At 41.4% G+C, this 19,915-nt stretch overlaps 1 protein-coding gene across 1 annotated transcript in view; it reads left to right on the plus strand.

The window, feature by feature from the left end:
• atp6v1h (ATPase H+ transporting V1 subunit H) overlaps nucleotides 1-18,040 on the plus strand; it is a 121,897-nt gene extending 103,857 nt beyond the window's left edge. The window contains exon 14 of the mRNA XM_084327963.1: nucleotides 17,657-18,040. Coding sequence (XP_084184089.1) covers nucleotides 17,657-17,726 — 70 coding nt within the window. The 3' untranslated portion in view covers nucleotides 17,727-18,040. The remainder of the gene's footprint in view (nucleotides 1-17,656) is intronic.
• The last annotated feature ends 1,875 nt before the right edge of the window (nucleotides 18,041-19,915 follow it).

The following is a 19,915-nucleotide window of genomic DNA, read 5'->3' on the forward strand; positions in this document are numbered from 1 at the left end:
TTACATGTCGTCAGCTTGTGACTGCAACTTGTTCCTGTTTGCGGACGACTCAGCCCTGCTGGTCTCTGACAAGAACAAGTTACAGGTTGAAAAAACCCTCAGCTCAGAACTAGGCAAAATCTGCATATGGCTCGCTGATAACAAACTATCATTACACATGGGCAAAACGGAGTCCATTCTCTTCGGTTCAAATAACAAACTCAGCAAGACCGACGGCTTCTCAGTTACAGTGGGTGACAATATTGTCACGAGGAAAGAAGATATTACCTACCTGGGTTCCATCCTAGAGGCAAATATTTCCTGTGACAAAATGGCATCCAATGTAATAAAAAAAGTCAACCAACGAACTCGATTCTTGTACCGGATCTCCTCACTGGTAAACAAGAATACCCTGAAGACTCTGGCAGGAGCACTCATTCAAGGGTACTACGACTATGCTTGCACCACTACCAAAGCACCTCAAAGGCGCTAAAAACAAAATTACAAACATCTCAAAACAAACTGGTCAGACTACTGCTTGACCTTACTCCTAGAACCCACCTCACCCCTGCCCACTTTGACAACTTAGGATGGCTTAGAGTAGACGACAGAGTACAGCAACTTGCAATGGGCCTGGTCTACAAGATACACTACACGACCAAGGTACCCATGTACATGTCAAAATACTTCCCAAAGGTCAGTGAATACCACGATCACAACACCAGAGGGAGCTCCACAAATCATGTTAAACCCAGATTCGGCTCAAACAAGGGACTAAACACGTTTTGCAATTATGCCACATCAATGTGGAACGCCCTACCCAAAGCTGTAAAGGAATGTGAATCACTACCCACTTTCAAAAACACTCTCAAAAAACACCTACGGGAGACTGCAATTCGAAACTGGCCCCTGTAAATGTCCTAACACAACCCCCTCCAATGTACAGTAAATTACCAAGTATGGTCTTGTCAATATTCCAATGTACAGTTTTGTTTGTTTGTACAGTGTCCCCCCCCCCACCCACCCAACCACCTCCAATGTACAGTCCCCCCCCCCCCCCCCCCACCTACCCAATCCAATGTACAGTTTCTACGGCAAATGTATATACTTTTTTTTCTGGGCTCTCTTTGTATCACAAACAGTACTGTATTTACAAATATGGTATGTCATAAATATATAGATGTAGCAGTACTGTCTATCTGTATGTCTGGTATGTCATATATGTTACGATGAATTGAAAATGGGGGACCCTGATGTAAACGAGACGAAAGTCTTTCTCTGGTCTGCATCCCCTTAACAATTGTATGTATTGAGCTGTACTGTACTGTACCCATTCTGCAATCTGTTAATAAAGTTTTCAATCAATCAATCAAGCTTAATAACGTTAAATGGAAGGAGTAAGCTGGCCGCTAAAAAGAAAACCCACTGCGGTTTTCTCAGACGAAAAGGATGAGCGGGACCACCTAACAAAAGAAAGTTTCGAGAGGAGTGGAAGTTTGAAGATAGCTGTGTTTCAAGAGACTGGCTAGGCTACTGGGGGCTGTAGTGGTGAGTTGTTAACTTGTTCCGTGTGCCGCAACTATGTCAAAAAGAAAAACAGAAACAACACATTTGTCATTGTCGTGTTACTTCAGTACAAACACGCGAGTTCTCTGCTGTGGTTGTGAGTATCCTTTATTAGCTTAACTCCGTAGCAACATCACACAGGTGTATCTCTCTGGATCTGGTAGATCCAGTAGCAGAAACGCACTCACATCATTAGGCTATGTCAGAAAACACATGTGCACAAATCCTGCATTAGGCCTACTTTAGCGGACAAAACCCAAACAAAACTTATTTCTCACACGTTGATCTACCTCTGATACTCATCGGAGCCCATATGAGAAACGTGAATGAATGAATGAATGAAAACTTTATTTAACAGATTGCAGAATGGGTACAATACAGTACGGCTCAATACACACAATTGTTAAGGGGATGCAGACCAGAGAAAGATGTTTTGTCTTGTTTACATCAGGGTCCCCCATTTTCAATTCATAGTGACATTTATGACGTACACAACATACATGACATCATGACATTTATGACATAGGGACATACATGACATACAGATACAGGTATATAGTACTGTTACATTTGTCACATATACGATATGCAAATATACAGTACTGTTACCCAGAGATCCTAACAGTAAATATATACATATGATGAGGAGGAGACTGTACATTAGGAGGGGGTGGGTGGGTGGTAAAAAATATATACATACGGTGGGGAGGAGACTGTCCATTGGGGGGGGGGGGGGGGGGGGGGACATTTACGTGGCCAGTTTCGAATTGCAGCCTCCCGTAGGTGCTCTTTGAGAGCGGTTTTGAATGTGGGTAGGGAATAGGATTCAAATTTTTTTACGGCTGTGGGTAGGGCGTTCCACATTGTTGTGGCATAATTGCGAAACGAGTTGAGTCCCTTGTTTGTATGATAACAAGCCTTTTAATTCATGGTGCAAAAAACTAAAAGAGCCAGGTGTGTGTTTTTGCAACGTATGCCACAGGAAATTACAGTGTGGCAGTAATGGGAAAAGGGTGCTAGCTCGCCATCAATCAGAGGCTAGCCACAAGACTTGCATTCGCGCTCTCCAGCTCTCCCTGCCTGGCGCGACAACCACAACAGTAGGGTCTATAGTCACAGTCAGGACAGTAGGCTCTACAAGTAGGCTCCCTTAACCCATTCAGTGCCAACCACGAGTATAGTCGGGTCAACTCGCCATCGCTTGAGTGCCAATCATGAGTATAGTCGGCTTTTAATCGTTATTTCTTTTATTAGCGATAACCATTAATTTTCATCCATCCAACCTGATGTTATCGTTGGGAATGTGTCTGAGCTCGCAAAAGGGCAAATACCGCCGCCTATCGTCTCCCGGATGGTATTGCACATCATTGGATTGGATTGGCTGGGACTGCATCAGGAAAAAAACTCCGGTCCGGGTTTCCCTTCTCGGGCAAGCAGTATCGTGTTACCACATTGACTGGGGAGGCTGGGAGCAGCGTCGATTATGTGTTTTGGACTATAGCGTTGGATCAATAAACGCAATCAATATTTGGAATGGCGATCAAGAATTGGATTAATCTTTTTGCAGAACATCAGATGTGAGGTAAGGAATCTATGTTACCAGTATTGGGTTAATCAGATGTTTTTTTCACAGCGGTCACAACGTGTGTGTGTGCGTGCCGTTGACACGGAGCAATGCACGGATAAGCGTTTTTTCAGCCCGCTTCTCTAGCGTGCATAAGGACACATATACCGTACTTTTCGCACTATAAGCCGCACCTGAATATAAGCCGCAGCAGCTAAATTGAATGATGTGTACATATATAAGCCGCACTGGACTATAAGCCGCAGGTGTTTTAATGTTTAATTACCATATGTAATTAGCATTGGGACACAATACTGTCGGACAAATAACAATAATTAACTCATTTACAAGTTGTATTAAGTTTAGCAAATAAGGGAACAGATAAATAACATTTCAATGCAGTCAAAAAAGCAATATTTAGATTTTTACATTTTCGGGTTTGGTCACGTCGAGTCACATATAAGCCGCACCGTTATATAAGCCGCAGGGGTCGAAAAATGGGGAAAAAAGGTGCGGCTTATAGTCCGAAAAGTACGGTACTATTGATAATCTAGCGTTTATTTGAAAACTATTCATAAATCAGCCGAAAAATTACAACGTGTTTTGTGTATTCCACTAAAGGGGTATTATCGCGTCTTTCTCTGGAATTACTAGAAATCTCAAACTATACTCGTATTCAAAACGGTATAAAGCGGAAATGTACAGATGAAAAAACAATCCGTTTCGTACATGTTGACTGCAAGCAAGTCATTGATAAGCGACGGGTGTATTAGACCCATAGCCATGATTTAAGATATAGTTTAAGCGTTCGCAGATATCCCTGTCCTCCCATTGATTAAAGCGCTGGCCTACAAGCCCTAATTTGGTCATATCCGGCCTGGTCTGAATGTGTTAAAACTAGAGCTGGGCCGTTAACGGCGTTAACGCTATACTAATATCGCGCGATAATATAATTAACGCATTAATCTAAAAAAAAGAAGAAAAAAAAATTTACATTTTTTTTTCTACCTTTATTTACCCAGGGTAGGTTCGCTGAGCACAGATGTTCTTTTCCATTCACACCTGGGAGCTGCCCAGTACAACCACAGTTGACACCATTGGCCACTGAGCAACTCCACTGGAGCAGTTGATTCAAGCCATGTCACATAGTTCAAGTTTGAAATGATTATTTCTGTTTAGCTCCTGAGAGTGTGCTAGATACTGTACTGTACTGGTAATATTATGTATTTGTGTTAACTTCTGAATAAAACAACTTATTAAACACAAGTACATCTTATTGAACATTATTTTGATATTTCATTACCAATTATCATAGCAAAACAGCTTTTTCAAACAGTCTGTAATGCATTTTGGAAACGGGAGATGGGCTCATGGTGTAATGGGCCACCTGGCCTGAGAAACATAAGGAGGAAAGAAAAAGTAAGGACTTACTTCTGGTCATTATTTGGGTAGAACACACATATTTTGAATGCCTTCGGCAGTTTTTTTTTTTTTTTTTTGTGCCATTTTAATCTAGATTAATCTAGATTAAATCCAGGATTGCAGATAGATTAATCTAGATTAAAAAAATTAATCTATGCCCACCTCTAGTTAAAACACAAAAAAATAAATACAGTGGAGGTTAAAATAAGTATGACTTAGCCTGAAAAAAAGTTCCTCTTCAGTCAGGAGATTTTGTTTTGCTTTAATCCCTGAGCCACACCCCCTGGGCCGCTGGAGGGGACATGGCTTTTCATTTCAAACCTTTATTTCAATTTGTGAGACACTTAGATTACCCTCATTTACAGCGACGACATGCTTACAAATGAATAAGAATAAACAATAGAGAATTCACACCCATATGATAGCATGTACAATAATGCTGTATATATCGCCCCTACACACACACACAAAAGATACATGCACCCTGCACTGCACGCTAATAAGATAAGCACATACACTTCTATTCTATTGTATTCTTCTACTTTAGCCCTGTGAGGCCCTCGTTGCAAAATTCACAGGGTTAAGCTCAGGGGTGCAGTGGTAATTTCAGAAGTGCCTGTATTCGGCGGCTGGGTGGCGCAGCGGACATTGCGCTTGTCACCAACGCAAGAGACACCGGTATCGAATCCGGCTGTCAGCGTTGCCTCCGGCTTGGGCCGGCCGTCATACTGACTCAATTGGCAGAGTTAGCGGGAGGGAAGTCGATGGGTGGTAGTCTGGTCGTTGTGAACAGCGACTCCTACAGGTCGGTTGGGGCGTCTGCACAGCAGAGACAGGAAAATGGCGGGGGTAGTGTGAGCCTCCTACACGTTACTCCTCGCCAAATGAGAGTCCGCGCTGGCAGGTGAAAAGATGTGACTGGCTGCCTCCACATGTATCGGAGGGGACATGTGATGGGCTTCTATCCTCCCTACAACCGGCCAGTGGGGGGCACATGCGAGCAACGATCAAGACAGGGGAGGGGAGAATTGGCACGGCTAAATTGGGATGGGAGAAAAAATTGAAAAAAGGAGGAGAAAAAAAGTGGTGCCTGTACTCTGTTTATAATGACATCACGTGCATGCTCGCTCAAGCGCGCGCGCATGCGCATACATGTTCCCTCGCGTGCACACAGAACAGATGATTATTATGCATAAATAGTAGGAAACATGTTCGTATAGGAAATTACTAGTTTTTGTTTCGTTTTTGTAAATATTGCCTTGAAATAGAGAAGCTGAAAAAGGTAGCAGGATGTAGCATTCAATATATAAAGAAATTATATTGTCAACAGATATGGTTGAAAAACAATGTTATAAATGTAATTGTAGATACAATATTGTAGTTACAATTTCTTTAATTAACTTAAACTAGAAAAGTAAATACAAACTAAATTAACAATGTAACTTACAGTTTACAGAAGGACTGTTTCCTTCTGAAGCACAACTTAAGAAATGTCTCATCCTTCCAGTCGGTACCATTACATAGTGAGAGCTCCACAGCTCAAGCAAACCCCCACAGGGCTTGTATTTTGGTTTGGCTCTTCTCGTTCATTGTTATGCTATTGTTATGCAAAGTGGTGGAACGGCGTGGTACCGCGTGGCATGAGCACTGCATCTCTGGTTAAGCTTGTATAACAGCTTTTTTCACAGCCATGACTGACAGCACTTACTGACAGCTTACAGTATAGTATGTTAATGCTATTCAGTGAGGGAAGTGGCTGGGCGGATTGTAGGGGGCTATTGTTAACGCCCAGCAGAAACAGGCAGAGGTGTTAATTCTAGCATGTTTATTTTACAAGATTCAAATTAGTACATCTTCTTAAAGCATTCTCAGATTTCAACGTATGACACATAATTTTAAAGCTTACATGCTGTAAGCTTTAATCTGGTAAAATCTGGAAAATGAAAATGGAGACATGTGGCATCAATCGCTGGTCGCGGTCACATAGTAAAAAAAACAAAACGTGGCTTTTATAGAAGTTTCAAAAGCAACGTTTTAGTGCCGTTTAATTTCCATGGGGTGACAGTGGCTCAGGAGGTATAGAGTAGGGGTGGGAATCGCCAGAGACCTCACGATACGATACTTGCGTCACGATACGATACTTGCGTCACGATACGATAGTATCGCAATACTAAATATATCGCGATATGCTGAGTATTGCGGGGGGGGGGGGGGGGGGGGCATAAAAAAATCTGTTCATCTCACTTCAATCATTTTTATTGCAGAACATGGTATTTTCTCAAGCAGACAGATGTAAACACTGTAATCTGTGTTGCATGTACCTGACAAACTGAACTGTTTGTATTACAGTCATATTCCAACTTAACTGAATGCAATGACTACTGTACTATTACAGGTATTGAAATGAACAATGCAAGTTATGCAACTTCCTTATACAAAAAAAACATTTTTTTATGAATAATTAAATATCGATACAGTATCGCAACGCAAAGTATCGCGATACTACTACGTATCGATTTTTCCCCCCACCCCTAGTATAGAGTGGCCGTCTGGTAATCGGAATGTTCCCGGTTTGAGCGCGTCAAAGTGTCCTTGAGCAAAGACACTTAACCCCCTAACTGCTCCAGATGAGCAGCACATTGGTCGCTGTGTGAGTGAACGGGTGAATGTGAGGCATAGGTTGTGAAGCGCTTTGGATAAAAGCTGTTATATCAATGCTGAACTTCATTCAATACGGTTCACAGCGAGTGTGCCGTTGTGTCCGCGGCTGCGCCGTCACCGTCCTGAAAGCCACTTGTTTTCCCTCCTTAAAGCCCTCTGTTGCCATGACGATAGCAGAGGGCGACGTCGACCGTTTGAATCGAGACGCTACTGTTCTGCTCTCCTTTCAGCCAGCTCGCAGCTCATGAGATATATAGCAGAACTCTTCACAATAAAGCTTCTGGGACACACACTGCTCTTGAGATATATAGCAGAACTATTCGCAATAAAGGCTACAGATACATATCAGAACTCTTTGCAAGGTCTATGGCAGCTGTACTTCATTAGTTGAATACCCATATTGTATGACTTAGAAATACTATAGTCTAGCCATATAAACCTGTATGATAGCATGTACAAAAGTGCTATATATACCGTATATATACATTTATATACCGTATTTATATTTACCATATATATATATATATATTAGTGCTGTCAATCGATTAAATATTTAATCTGATTAATCGCATGATTGTCCATAGTTAACTCGCGATTTATCGCAAATTAATTGCATTTGATTTTTTTACCTTAACTCTTTCTGCGCCAAAAACGAGAATTCTCGTGTTTCAAATCCAACCGCTGAGCACCAAAAACAAGTTTTCTCGTTTTTAGATCCTTTAAAAAAAAAATCCTATTCTAAACACTCGCACGGACCTGCCTGTGTCTCCCTGGCACCGCTGCCTACGTTATAATTGCAATGACGATCGAATCCCAACAGGTGGCAGTATCATCTACCTTTTAAACTGGGTCTCTAAGGTGTCTTTCAGTGCCTCTGTACCTCCAGCTGCAGGAATCCCTTCCCCCTCAAAGTGAATCAGCACACAGCCATCTGTCGGAGATTTGCTCGCCTGAAACCTATTGTTTCCCGTATTATAGCCAGACCCAATGCACACGAGTAATGGCGATCGCGATGGAACTACATGGATTATTCATTTTGAGTACCTTCTGACTAAGGTAAGGTCTATTTTAGGTCTATTTTACCAAACCTAAAACATGCTTTTGTATTGATCACAGCGTCGTATTTTACCGTACCTAAAACATGCTTTTGGTAACGATGGCAGCTTCGTAAAACGACCCCCCCCCCTCTTTGATGATTTTGTGAAGAAACATCTATATATGGTATATACCTTTGATTTGGAAATAATATAGGTTTCAGGCGAGCAACCCGAATGATTTGCGCATATGCATATAACCAGGGCTGTCGCGGTATGACATTTTCTCATCACGGTTGTGTGTGGCTGCGGGATGCGGTGGTACTGCACTTCTATTATAAAATAATTCATATATATATATTTTTTTTTATATACCTGTATATATATTTTTTATTATTAAGACAAAAAAATGCTAAGGCCGTAGGAGTCCCGAAACTTTTAAAGTTTGATAATCTATCCATTTGTCCCTCAACATTCTGAAATGTAATAAAAGTAGATTAGGGTGTTGCCTGCTCCTTTAAGAGTGATGCGTTGTGGGATATATACTGTATGCAAGCAGCCAATAGTCAGTCACACATCCCTTCTCCAACTTAAAACTAGTGTTATTTGAGCGAACATTTAATGTTATTATAACACTATTTTAACGTTAGAGAATTTGAATGCACATACATAGCTAGTTAAATATCACAACTTGTGTTATTGTTCATCATTGTGGGAAACTAGCCTATAGCTAACGTTATAGATAGCTAGCCTATAGCTAACATTATAGATAGCGAACGTTGACTAACGTTTGCAAAAAAAGCTAACGTTATCCAGTTATTACAGATCATAATATCTATGATAACGTTAACGACGTGAAAGTAGTCATTAGGGAAACGTTGATGTAGTCGGAGTGTAGCGGGAACGATGGAGAGAGGCAGCACTTAATTTGCGTGTAAAGTTAGTCAATAACTATCACAACTTGTGTCATTGTTCATGGGGGAAAACTAGCTAACGTTATAGATAGCGAACGTTAACTAACGTTTGCAAACAAAGCTAACGTTATCCAGTTGACATTACAGATCATAATATCTATGATAACGTTAACGAAGTAAGAGTAGGGAGAGAAACGTTAATGTAGTCCCGAGTGTAGCAGGGACGGTAGAGAGAGGCAGCACTTAATTTGCGTGTAACGTTAGTCAATAACATTAAGAAAAGAGAGCTGCAAACAGAAATGAATGCCCAGTCCTTGAGAGAACGGTTTTCTGGTCTACTGTCTTTATATATGTATCTGTACTACATACTGTAGTACTACTAATTGATATATTTTATACCCAGTTTAATCACCTGTACATTGTATATTACTATTGCACTTTACTGTTACATTTGCACTCTGGTCGGATGCCAAACCCATTTCCGTTGTACTGTACTTGTGCTGTATAATGACAATACATTTTAATCAAATTGATCATCGGCTAATTACAGATTCATACAGATACTTACTTGTTATTCATCAGGATGAAATGATAAATGTATACGGTGTATACGACAACTGTTGCGCTTCCCAGAACTGTCATTGTGAACATCTGGCTGGAAGGAGCCACTTCACCCAGAAGCTACCAGTAGGGTTAGGATTAGGGACTAGTCCAGTTGGGTTAGGATTAGGGGCTAGTCCTCCATGTCCCTCTCTGAAGCTAACAGTTAGGATTAGGGGCTAGTCCTCCATGTCCCTCTCTGACGCTAACAGTTAGGATTAGGGGCTAGTCCTCCATGTCCCTCTCTGAAGCTAACAGTTAGGATTAGGGGCTAGTCCTCCATGTCCTTCTCTGAAATCCCCAGGCACTTCAATAAGCTTGAACATTTTAAGGTTTGGAGGAATCTCACTGCTAGGACTGTTTCGAGAAAGGATACAGATGAGCCCTTTACAGAACCATGATGTCTTTTGAAGGCAAGGTATGAAAAGCTTCAAGACCTTGGATTATTTTCATCAAGGCCATCACTTCAGCATGTTGCGATTCTACTTTGAAAAGCGAATGGCCTGTAGTTGAAGTTGCAGATGATTTACTCGGTTATATAATGAGACGTGCTTAAATTTTTTGACATGGTGAGTTAGTGGCAAGGGTGTATCATTTGAGAACCAGTATCGAATTTGGAGTATTGGAACCAGTATCTATTGAAATTTCTCCAGTGGTACCCAGCCACAGTCCCCTACTAGGGCCTGCTGAGCCAGTCGTGCACCTCACAGCCCAGTGTCTCGATATCAGCACCAGTTGTGAGAGTCGGCATTTGACATCCCCTACCCTGTTCTTACTCTGTGTTGCGTAGAGTAGCCTGCCTATTGGTGCCAGCAACAGACCCCCAAGTCTTTGACCGCTTACTGTCTTCAAGAAGTCCCAGGGAGCGAGAGCGAGACAGCGAGGGAAGATCGCAGGGTTAATTTACTATGCTCTGTGAATTGGTGACATGTGGGAGATTAGTTGTCAGATCTCGTTATCTATGAGGTAAATCCCCAAGGCAGTTATAAATGGCTGCATTTTTTTTCTTCTTTTTTTTAAAGATTTTTCACATACAGTTACTTACATTACAAAAACACACATTGGGACAAAAGGGGAGGGGGGGGGTTCCTCCAGTTCATCTATGTCGTCATCCACACCATATGCAAGCAAAAACAAATCAAAAAGAAAAACAACCAAAAAGGAAAGCTAACCCAGACATGCACTGTATAGTATTGCACTTGCCTCGAGCCCATTCAAATGTAGACATACATATATATATATATATATATATCTTTTTTTTTTCTATCCTAAGTCTGTCCATACAATGGGGCATTGGGCCTTTAGAAGGATCCGAGACATTTCAGCAGGAAAGTAGTCTAATAGTGGGGCCCACACCTCCTGAAAGGAAGCGTCGTTGCCTCTATGCATTGCAGTCTTTCATGGGGTAGCACACCGAAGATCTCTCTATACCACATTTGTATAGATGGAGGCTTATCCTTAATCCAGTTTATCAGAATGCATTTCCGGGCTGAAAGTAGAAGTTTATCAAATAGTTTGAATTGTAAGGGTGTCAAATGAATTTCCTTTGATGGGAGTCCCAGTAAAAAAGCTCCCGGATCCTTCTTTATTTTCACCTTGAAAATGTCGCTCAACTCACGTGCCACTTGGCCCCAGAACCTGGATAAACACTTACATTCCCAAAAGTAGTGATAGTAGGTACCCAGATCTGTTTGACATTTCGAACATAAAGGAGATATTGAACGGTCCATTTTGTTTAGTAACACAGGTGTGATGTGTAATCTGTGAAGAATTTTATATTGTGTTTCTCTTAGTCTGTTACAAGTATAAACCTTTTTTCAATGGCCTCTTGCCTGTCGTCTTCAATATATTCACTGTTAATCTCTTTCCCATTTGCGGAGGGATGGTAACTCCTGGGAGTCCAGTGAGTACAGCAGTGAGTAAAACAAACGCTGAGATGAAATGTGATACCTTACTACAGTTGCATAAGAAATGCTCTGTTTTACTGTAAAGGGAGCCCATTGGCGTTGGAGTTAATAAAATGTCGTATTTGCAAAAAACCAAATAAATGTTCTCTTGTGAGGTTAAATTGTGTTTGCAATTGCTGAAACGACATCAACACACCATCCCTAAACAGATCCCCCAATACACGAAGCCCTAGTGAGTGCCAGGTCTTAAAGATGGTCGAATTCATGGTTGCTAGAGATTGGTATTAGCAATGACCTTAGGTCTCCTCTCCCTGTGTAGATGGTAATCTGTCGCCACACTCTGATAGAGTTATAGATAATTGGATTGCCTCGTATCTCCCTATGAATCTTATCTTTATTACCAGTTACCACAGTGCCCATAGTGAATTTGGTGAGCAGCCCCACGAGTCCACACAGTTCTTATTGTGTAGATAGGCTTGTAGCCATTCCCAGATGTAACGATGTAATGGCTGCATTTATATAGCGCTTTATCCAAACCACTTTACAATTAGTTGCTCACACATTTTCCCCCATTCACTCACACATTCACACACCGATGCAAGGTGCCAACCTGCTCATCGGGAGCAATTAGGGGTTAAGTGTCTTGCTCAAGGACACTTCGACACACTGCCCACGAGGAGCGGGAATCTAACCGGATTACCAGACGACTGCTCTACCTCCTGTGCAGTGTGTTTTTCTGAAATACTGTGGCATCATCACAGCAAATGTTTGGTTATCTGCCATGTACGTCTAATTCTATTCTAAGTATATTCTACGCCAATTCTGCACAGCGATGGTGGCTCAGGGGGTAGAGCAGTCTGGTAGTCAGAAGGTTCCCGGTTAGATTCCGGCTAGGGATGCCGCAATCGATCGGCCAGTGATCGGTATTGGCCGATATTCAGTATAAATATGAGATTGGGGAATTCCGATAATGCTTTCTAGTCGCCCATTGCGAAAACCGATCGATGACGCGAAAAAAACATGAGACAATTCTCAGCGGAGTTGGTGTCATTGTCGCATGCTAACTAACCTAAACCTAATAGACCAGCCATTAAGTGTAGTCGAGACGACGGACTCGTCTCTCACATTGAGCCCCGCTAAACTCCCCCAGGTCGCTGAAAGAGACAACAAGCAGCTGTGAAGACCCGCCCTACTCTGCCTCTGATTTTTTAGAATAGAATAGAATAGAAATACTTTTATTATCCCGTGGGAAATTAGACACTGCAAATCGCTCAACATTTAAACATTTAGACAGGACAGGTCACAAATTAGAATAATAACACAAATCAAATCAAGTTGCCTAGGATAATAGTAGAGTAAAATAAAATAGGATAAAATGAAATGAAATAAAATATACACACATAAATACAGTAAGAAATGAATATGCTGAGCATACTGAGCATGGGGTAAACAATTGTCAATATAATTATAATTTAAATCTAACTAAATGATTCGCAGACTGTGGGTGGGGGAATGTGATTGGACCAAAGCAGAGTAGACAGACAGTGGAGCAGTCGGACATGCAGAGACGCTGCTTGCAGTAGAGATAGCGGAGAACTTTGACTTGTGGCGATGTCTCGCAGATAATACATCCAGAGACAGTTGTGGTTCGGTCCGGATCTGGACCGGAGTCCGGACTTTGAGAATGCCTGTGTTAGACCTACAGTATAATACTGCCAGCTGCTATAACAAAACCAAAAACGATCGGTATCGGCAGTGTATCGGCCGATATGGCTCATAGACGATCGGTGATTGGTATCGGTGGCAAAAAACGTGATCGGGACATCCCTAATTCCGGCTCCTCCCCTAACTGCTCCAGATGAGCAGGTCGCATTGGTCGCCGTGTGAATGTGTGAGTGAAGGTGAAGCATAAGTTGTGAAGCACTTTGGATAAAAGCTGCTATATCAATGCAGTCTATTTGACCATTTAACAACCGCTCCCGGATTGCATGGTCCCGCCTTGCATGGTCCCGCCTTGCATGGTGTGTGAATGTCAGGAACAACATTGTAAAGCGCTTTAGATAAAAGCGCTATATAAATGCACCATTTATTTTATTTATTTATTCTGATTATCTGGCTTTTATCGCGTACAGCTCAGGGAATAGCGAGTAGATGTTGAGTCCGAGTAGACCTCTGTGTCGACCTTCGACCTCTATCAGACCTCTATCTAAAAATATCTTTGATGGATTCTGACCGAATAGTGCCCATAGGTCAACCTATCCACCAAGTTTGAGCCAAATCGGGTGTCGTCGCGGTTACAGACAAGAGACGGACACACACACATGTGCGAGTGATTACAAACCCCCCCCCCCCCCCCTCGCGTTGTGCATGCTGGTGTAATAAATGATGCGCTGGCTGAGCCGAGACAAATGTCCTGGAGTTATGTGCGTGTACAGATTCCACATTAGGCTCTGGCCTCTAATGATGGTAATTGATAATAAGGTTTGTTGAACACTCCCAAGGTTCAGCCGTCATACATCTCTGCAAGGCTGCCACGGAAACCCAACCTGTTGCTTGTCCATTACACCGGCCTGTCCTCCCAATTAGACATCTCCACCTGCCGGTTATTAGTTCCCTACCGGCACTCAGTATCTCCACGTGCCCCCCCCCCCCCCCCCGTTAGAATACCGTCTAAAGGTTACGAGCGACATCTTCAAAGAGACGTTTGAATGTGTTGGAAAGCGTTTGATGTTGTGCGTCTCTCCAGCCTTCATCCAAGCTGCGCGCCGATCAGAGGAAATGCCTCGCGGAGAGACGAGCGAGTCCTTGAGGGAAAGGGGCGAGATAAGGATAAAGACGCGTTTACATGTGTCCCTTTCACACAGGCCGCACGTGCAGGACGGGAGCCTTGTCGTGTTCCGCCGCGCCCGATGTGGGGGAACGGCCTGGGCACAGTCCACCCCATTTCTATTGAGGATATAAGCCGTTTGTTAATAAAAGGCCAAAGAATAACGTCAATTGCACTGCTTGGAGCTCCAGCTGGAGATTAATTCTGATTCTCGATAAAGAAGGTGACATGTAGTAGCACATGTTTTTTCCAACCGAACTTACACCTTTTACTGGTGGGTTATGAAATGTGTTGCTGATCAGCTTAATTGTGCCTCATTGGTGTTCACACTGCCGTGCACACACCTACTGATGTGCTAAATATACTCCTCTTCAATTAGTTAGTGTAAATGAAAGAGAATGACTGCATGTGAAGATTCAGTTGCCAAACCAGGCAGTGATGTTCCCAGTCAGGATGCTCTCCACAGCCCCAGAGTAGAAGGACTGGAGTATCTTCCCTGATGAAGATGTTTCAACCCAGAGGGGAAAGAAATGCCTGTAGAAAAACCTGACATTTAAGAATAATGAAGACATTTCTGGCATTGCAGATTTTATTAAATATTTGTCTCTTAAGCAATTGTTTTTCTTTCTTTTATATATATTTTTTAAACTCCATCTCTCTTAATTAAAAATCCTCATGGAGCTTTTTCCAAGTACCTCCAATTACACAGCAATTCAGTTAATCCAATTATGGTTAATTTAGTTTCACAATGGCCTGTCAACATGTTGTACTGTACCTTGTTGCAGACGTTTTGTTTTATCAAGTCCGGTGAGCTCAAGAGAAATTGAGATTGAGTCAGAGTGGATAGAAAATAAAGGTTTATTCTGTGATCACAGAGTTCTCAGTTCAAAGTCAGAGTACACATGGTTACACATGACAGTCTCTAACCCCTTGCCGGGTCCCACGCAGGTTTATCCCTTGCAGGATCCAAGCCTAACCTTTTTCACTCATCCTGGCAGCTTAGGAAATGGATTGAGTTGCGACCATGTAATGATGATAACGTTGTACTGAGCGTATATGTTTCTACTGGGGAACTTCGTAAGAGGTTGATGTACTATCTTTGCACCGTTGTCACAGAGAGATGTGCTCCTGTGCGTTTTTATCCTGCTGATCACTTGTTTTTAATCTTTGTTATTCTATCTCTTTTAATTGGATACTCAACTTCACTGGAAATAAGGGGAACCGAACCCTCTGTGTCCCGTGATTTTAAGGTGCTATAGATAACATTCAGCCACTAGATGTCGCACTAGAGCACCAGCATGTAATTTATACAATCGGTCTATTCCACGTGGGGAAGTGGGAAGTAGGGAGGGGATACATGCCTGCAACCATAGCTGTCAACATTTCGATTTGAGAAAACGTGCACGTTTTAGCCCCGCCCCTTCTCCTGGCCCCGCCCCCTCAGCCCGCCCCCTCCCACCCGGCCCCGCCCCCTCCCAATGGAGCTGCCTCGTCGCTGCCATCTGCTGGTCAAAACCTGTATGTACCCAGCCATTCGTTGTAGGGTAAACTTTTCCTACTTAGAGTGTAAATGCTATGTAAATTATGGTTTTGTTGAACATTTGTATTTCACAGGAGAGAAACTGTATTCAAAGAAAGCTATTAAAATAGTCTTTGAATCTAAATATACTTTCTTTGTGTTGATTTTACATTAATTCCATGATTTTACTCAAGTAAATATCTGTTACAAGCTTCGGTTTTATGTAGAAAAATGCTGTTTTTAATCTAGATTGATTACAGAAAATTGTGAGATTGATTAGTTAATTTTTTTTATCTATTGGCGGCGCTGGTGTATATATTATATATATATATATATATATATATATATATATATATGTGTATATATGTAATGTGTGTATATATGTCAGAGAATCAGCCCCTTGCGTCCTTAGTGTAAAGCATATGACATGGTGTATGTTTGTTCATTGATGTGACAGTGTCTGGCAACATACTATTGTTCTTTTTATTTCTTTGTGTTTGTGATTTGTCTTGATGTGTTTGTGAAACTATAAAAGCAATCAATCAATGTATTACCATAGTGTCTTTATACCTTCATCACTGTAGGCTACATATTAATACTACAACTCGTTAAAGCTATAAAAAAATACCTATGGTCATTAATTTAGCAGTGGGAATATCATTTTGGAACAGTGTGTGTCTACAGAGAAATGTGAGATAGAAAAAAAGCCAATGCGATTTTGTGTTTTTCCTCAATATCTCTGCAATGCCTGCGAGTTACCAGTAACTGTATTTGTCATACCATGACAATTCACGACAACTTTTAAAACGGATCAATTATTATTTATAAATCGCATTCAGGAAATTGGGCGTCAGAGTGAAGGAGGGGGACGCCGAGGCGCAGAGCAAACGGCTGTTCACCAAGACATTTACACATTCCTGCATCACATACACAGTAACTTTGTATTGTTTTATCCACAGAAGATTTGCAAACCCTTTGTTCCAGAGACAAAAGCCACAGAGTGGGCAATCAAGAGAGACTGGCTAAGTTGATTTGACACCCTCGGTGCCGCATCAGTCTCTCCCCTGAGCTCTGAGCAAATCCGCTCGCTGTTCTGTTCTTATTCTTCTTCGGCTCGCAACCGTCTCCCGGTCTGACTTCCTGTGATAACGGTCTAATCTACACTGCTGCCACCTGTCGTCACGGAGGAGAATTGCACCCATTTTGTAAAAAAAAAAAAAATAATAATTAGTACAAAATACGTACCAATCCGTGCGCCGTAAAGAGGCCGTGCAGAGGGTCGAAAAACAGGAGAATCCCGGTAAAACCGTGTGTGTTGACAGCTATGGCCTGCAACACGTAAACGACAATATTCATTTTGGACCCGGCAACATTTTTTAAATGATAAATTCATTAATCAATCATTTTTGGGGGTTGAGGGGGAAAGCAATACTTGTATTCCGCACCTTTCTAACAGCTCAGTGGATGTGTGTGTGTGTATATATATATATATATATCTATAAAGAAAATTATGATTACTCTACATACAATTGTTATCTATAGCACCTTTTAATTCTCTAATCTTAGTTACTCTATGGATGTTATCTATAGCACCTTTAAATAAAGATATGGGTGTGTTTTTCTTCCGACGCCGTCCTCACTGCGCTGCTCTTCTGTCTCACAGGGAGTACCTGGGGAAGCAGCTGCAGTCCGGCGACCAGCAGCAGCCTCAGGCCGTGGCCACTCGCAGCTGAAGGGTGCCTGTGCATGGATGTTTGTGTGTTACCGCGTGGGTGAGTGTGTGTACCGTATGCGTGTCGTCCGTTCTGATCACCCACCGCTCCTTCCATCCCGCGGGTTGATGGTGGCGCAAAAAGGTGTGGCTCGTCTCATCCGTCAACACCCCGATTTGTTCTTGCTGTACCTTGATTCCTCCGTCGTGCTACGTGGCCTCACAGCTACGTGATGTGTGGTGATTGGAGTAGCACTTTATGTCTGATGTGTTAAAAATAAATGCTAGTTATTTATGTCTTACTGTAAATCATTGTATGCATTCCAATAAATAATATAATCTGTGGAATGTATGTGTTTCAACTGCATTTACTGTTTTACAAGGCGGGGCTGTTTAAAGCAGCTACACAGGTTTTCCAACAGAATATACCATGGCACCATATCAACAATATACCATGGCACCATATCAACAGAATATACCATGGCACCATATCAACAATATACCATGGCACCATATCAACAGAATATACCATGGCACCATATCAACAATATACCATGGCACCATATCAACAATATACCATGGCACCATATCAATAGAATATACCATGGCACCATATCAACAGAATATACCATGGCACCATATCAACAGAATATACCATGGCACCATATCAACAGAATATACCATGGCACCATATCAATAGAATATACCATGGCACCATATCAATAGAATATACCATGGCACCATATCAATAGAATATACCATGGCACCATATCAATAGAATATACCATGGCACCATATCAACAGAATATACCATGGCACCATATCAATAGAATATACCATGGCACCATATCAACAGAATATACCATGGCACCATATCAGCAGAATATACCATGGCACCATATCAACAATATACCATGGCACCATATCAACAGAATAGACCATGGCACCATATCAACAGAATATACCATGGCACCATATCAACAGAATATACCAGGACACTGTATCAATATAAGATACAGGATATTGATGACACAGTATCAATATAAGATACAGGATATTGATGATGACACACAGTATCAATATAAGATACAGGATATTGATGAGACCGTATCAATATAAGATACAGGATATTGATGACACAGTATCAATATAAAACAGGATATTGATGACAGTATAAATATAAAACCAGGGGTGTTAAAAGTACCCAGAAATTATACTAAGTGAAAGTATGGGTACCGTCTCAAAATCTGACTCAAGTAAAAGTCAAAGTATCTGGCTAAAAACACACTTGAGTAAAAAAAAAAGTCCTACTTTTAAATGTACTTAAGTACTAAAAAGTTAAAAAAAAAATTGAAAGAGATAGACCAGGGATCTCAAACTCATTCCATCGTGGGCCAAGTTTTCATTTTAACTATACATTGCACCAGGTGAGTTAGTTGAAGAGGTGAGCCAATTAGTGAACTCATCAGCTGGTGTTTAGGCAAGGCTGGAATGAAACCAAGCATACACTCTGCCCACAATGGAATGTGTTCTGCGATAGACAATGCTGAAATGAAAGAACAGAGGACACTTTTTTTGCATTAAAATTATTTAATGCACTTCTCCATTGAAGGTAAACTAACATGGACGGCATTCACATCACAGCATGAATAATATCACAATATTAAAAACAGAATGGTGTATCCTGAATAATATCACAATATTAACCACAGCATACTGGATTATCCTGAATAATATCACAATATTAAAGGCAGAATACTGGAGTACCCTGAATAATATCACTATTAAAGACAATACTGGAGTACCCTGAATAATATCACAATATTAACCACAGCATAATGCAGATCTGACTGTCTATTCTTCTGATAGCAGGTGTTTAATCAAAGATCCCCGCTTTCTAGTGTTGCACAAGGACCAATCAGCATGGGTATGGGTGGGTTCATTTTCCATTGATGGGGATTTGATTGGCTGTTTACCTGCGGTCGCAGGATTAATAACGTTAACGTTAGTTCAGCCAGATAAACAATTAAAATATACTACAGTAATTAAAATGGTTGGACCTGTGAGATTTGTACTTTGTACTTTGTAGGTCTGCATTTTAAATGTAAGGAGTAAAAAGTATGTTTTTTTTCTCTGAAATGTAATGGAGTACAAAGTATACAAACCTAATAATACTTGAGTAAAGTACAAATCCCCCAAAACAGTACTTAA

Source organism: Notolepis coatsorum (genome assembly GCF_963971535.1).
Source record: "Notolepis coatsorum genome assembly, chromosome: 13".
Classification (NCBI taxonomy): Eukaryota; Metazoa; Chordata; class Actinopteri; order Aulopiformes; family Paralepididae; genus Notolepis; species Notolepis coatsorum.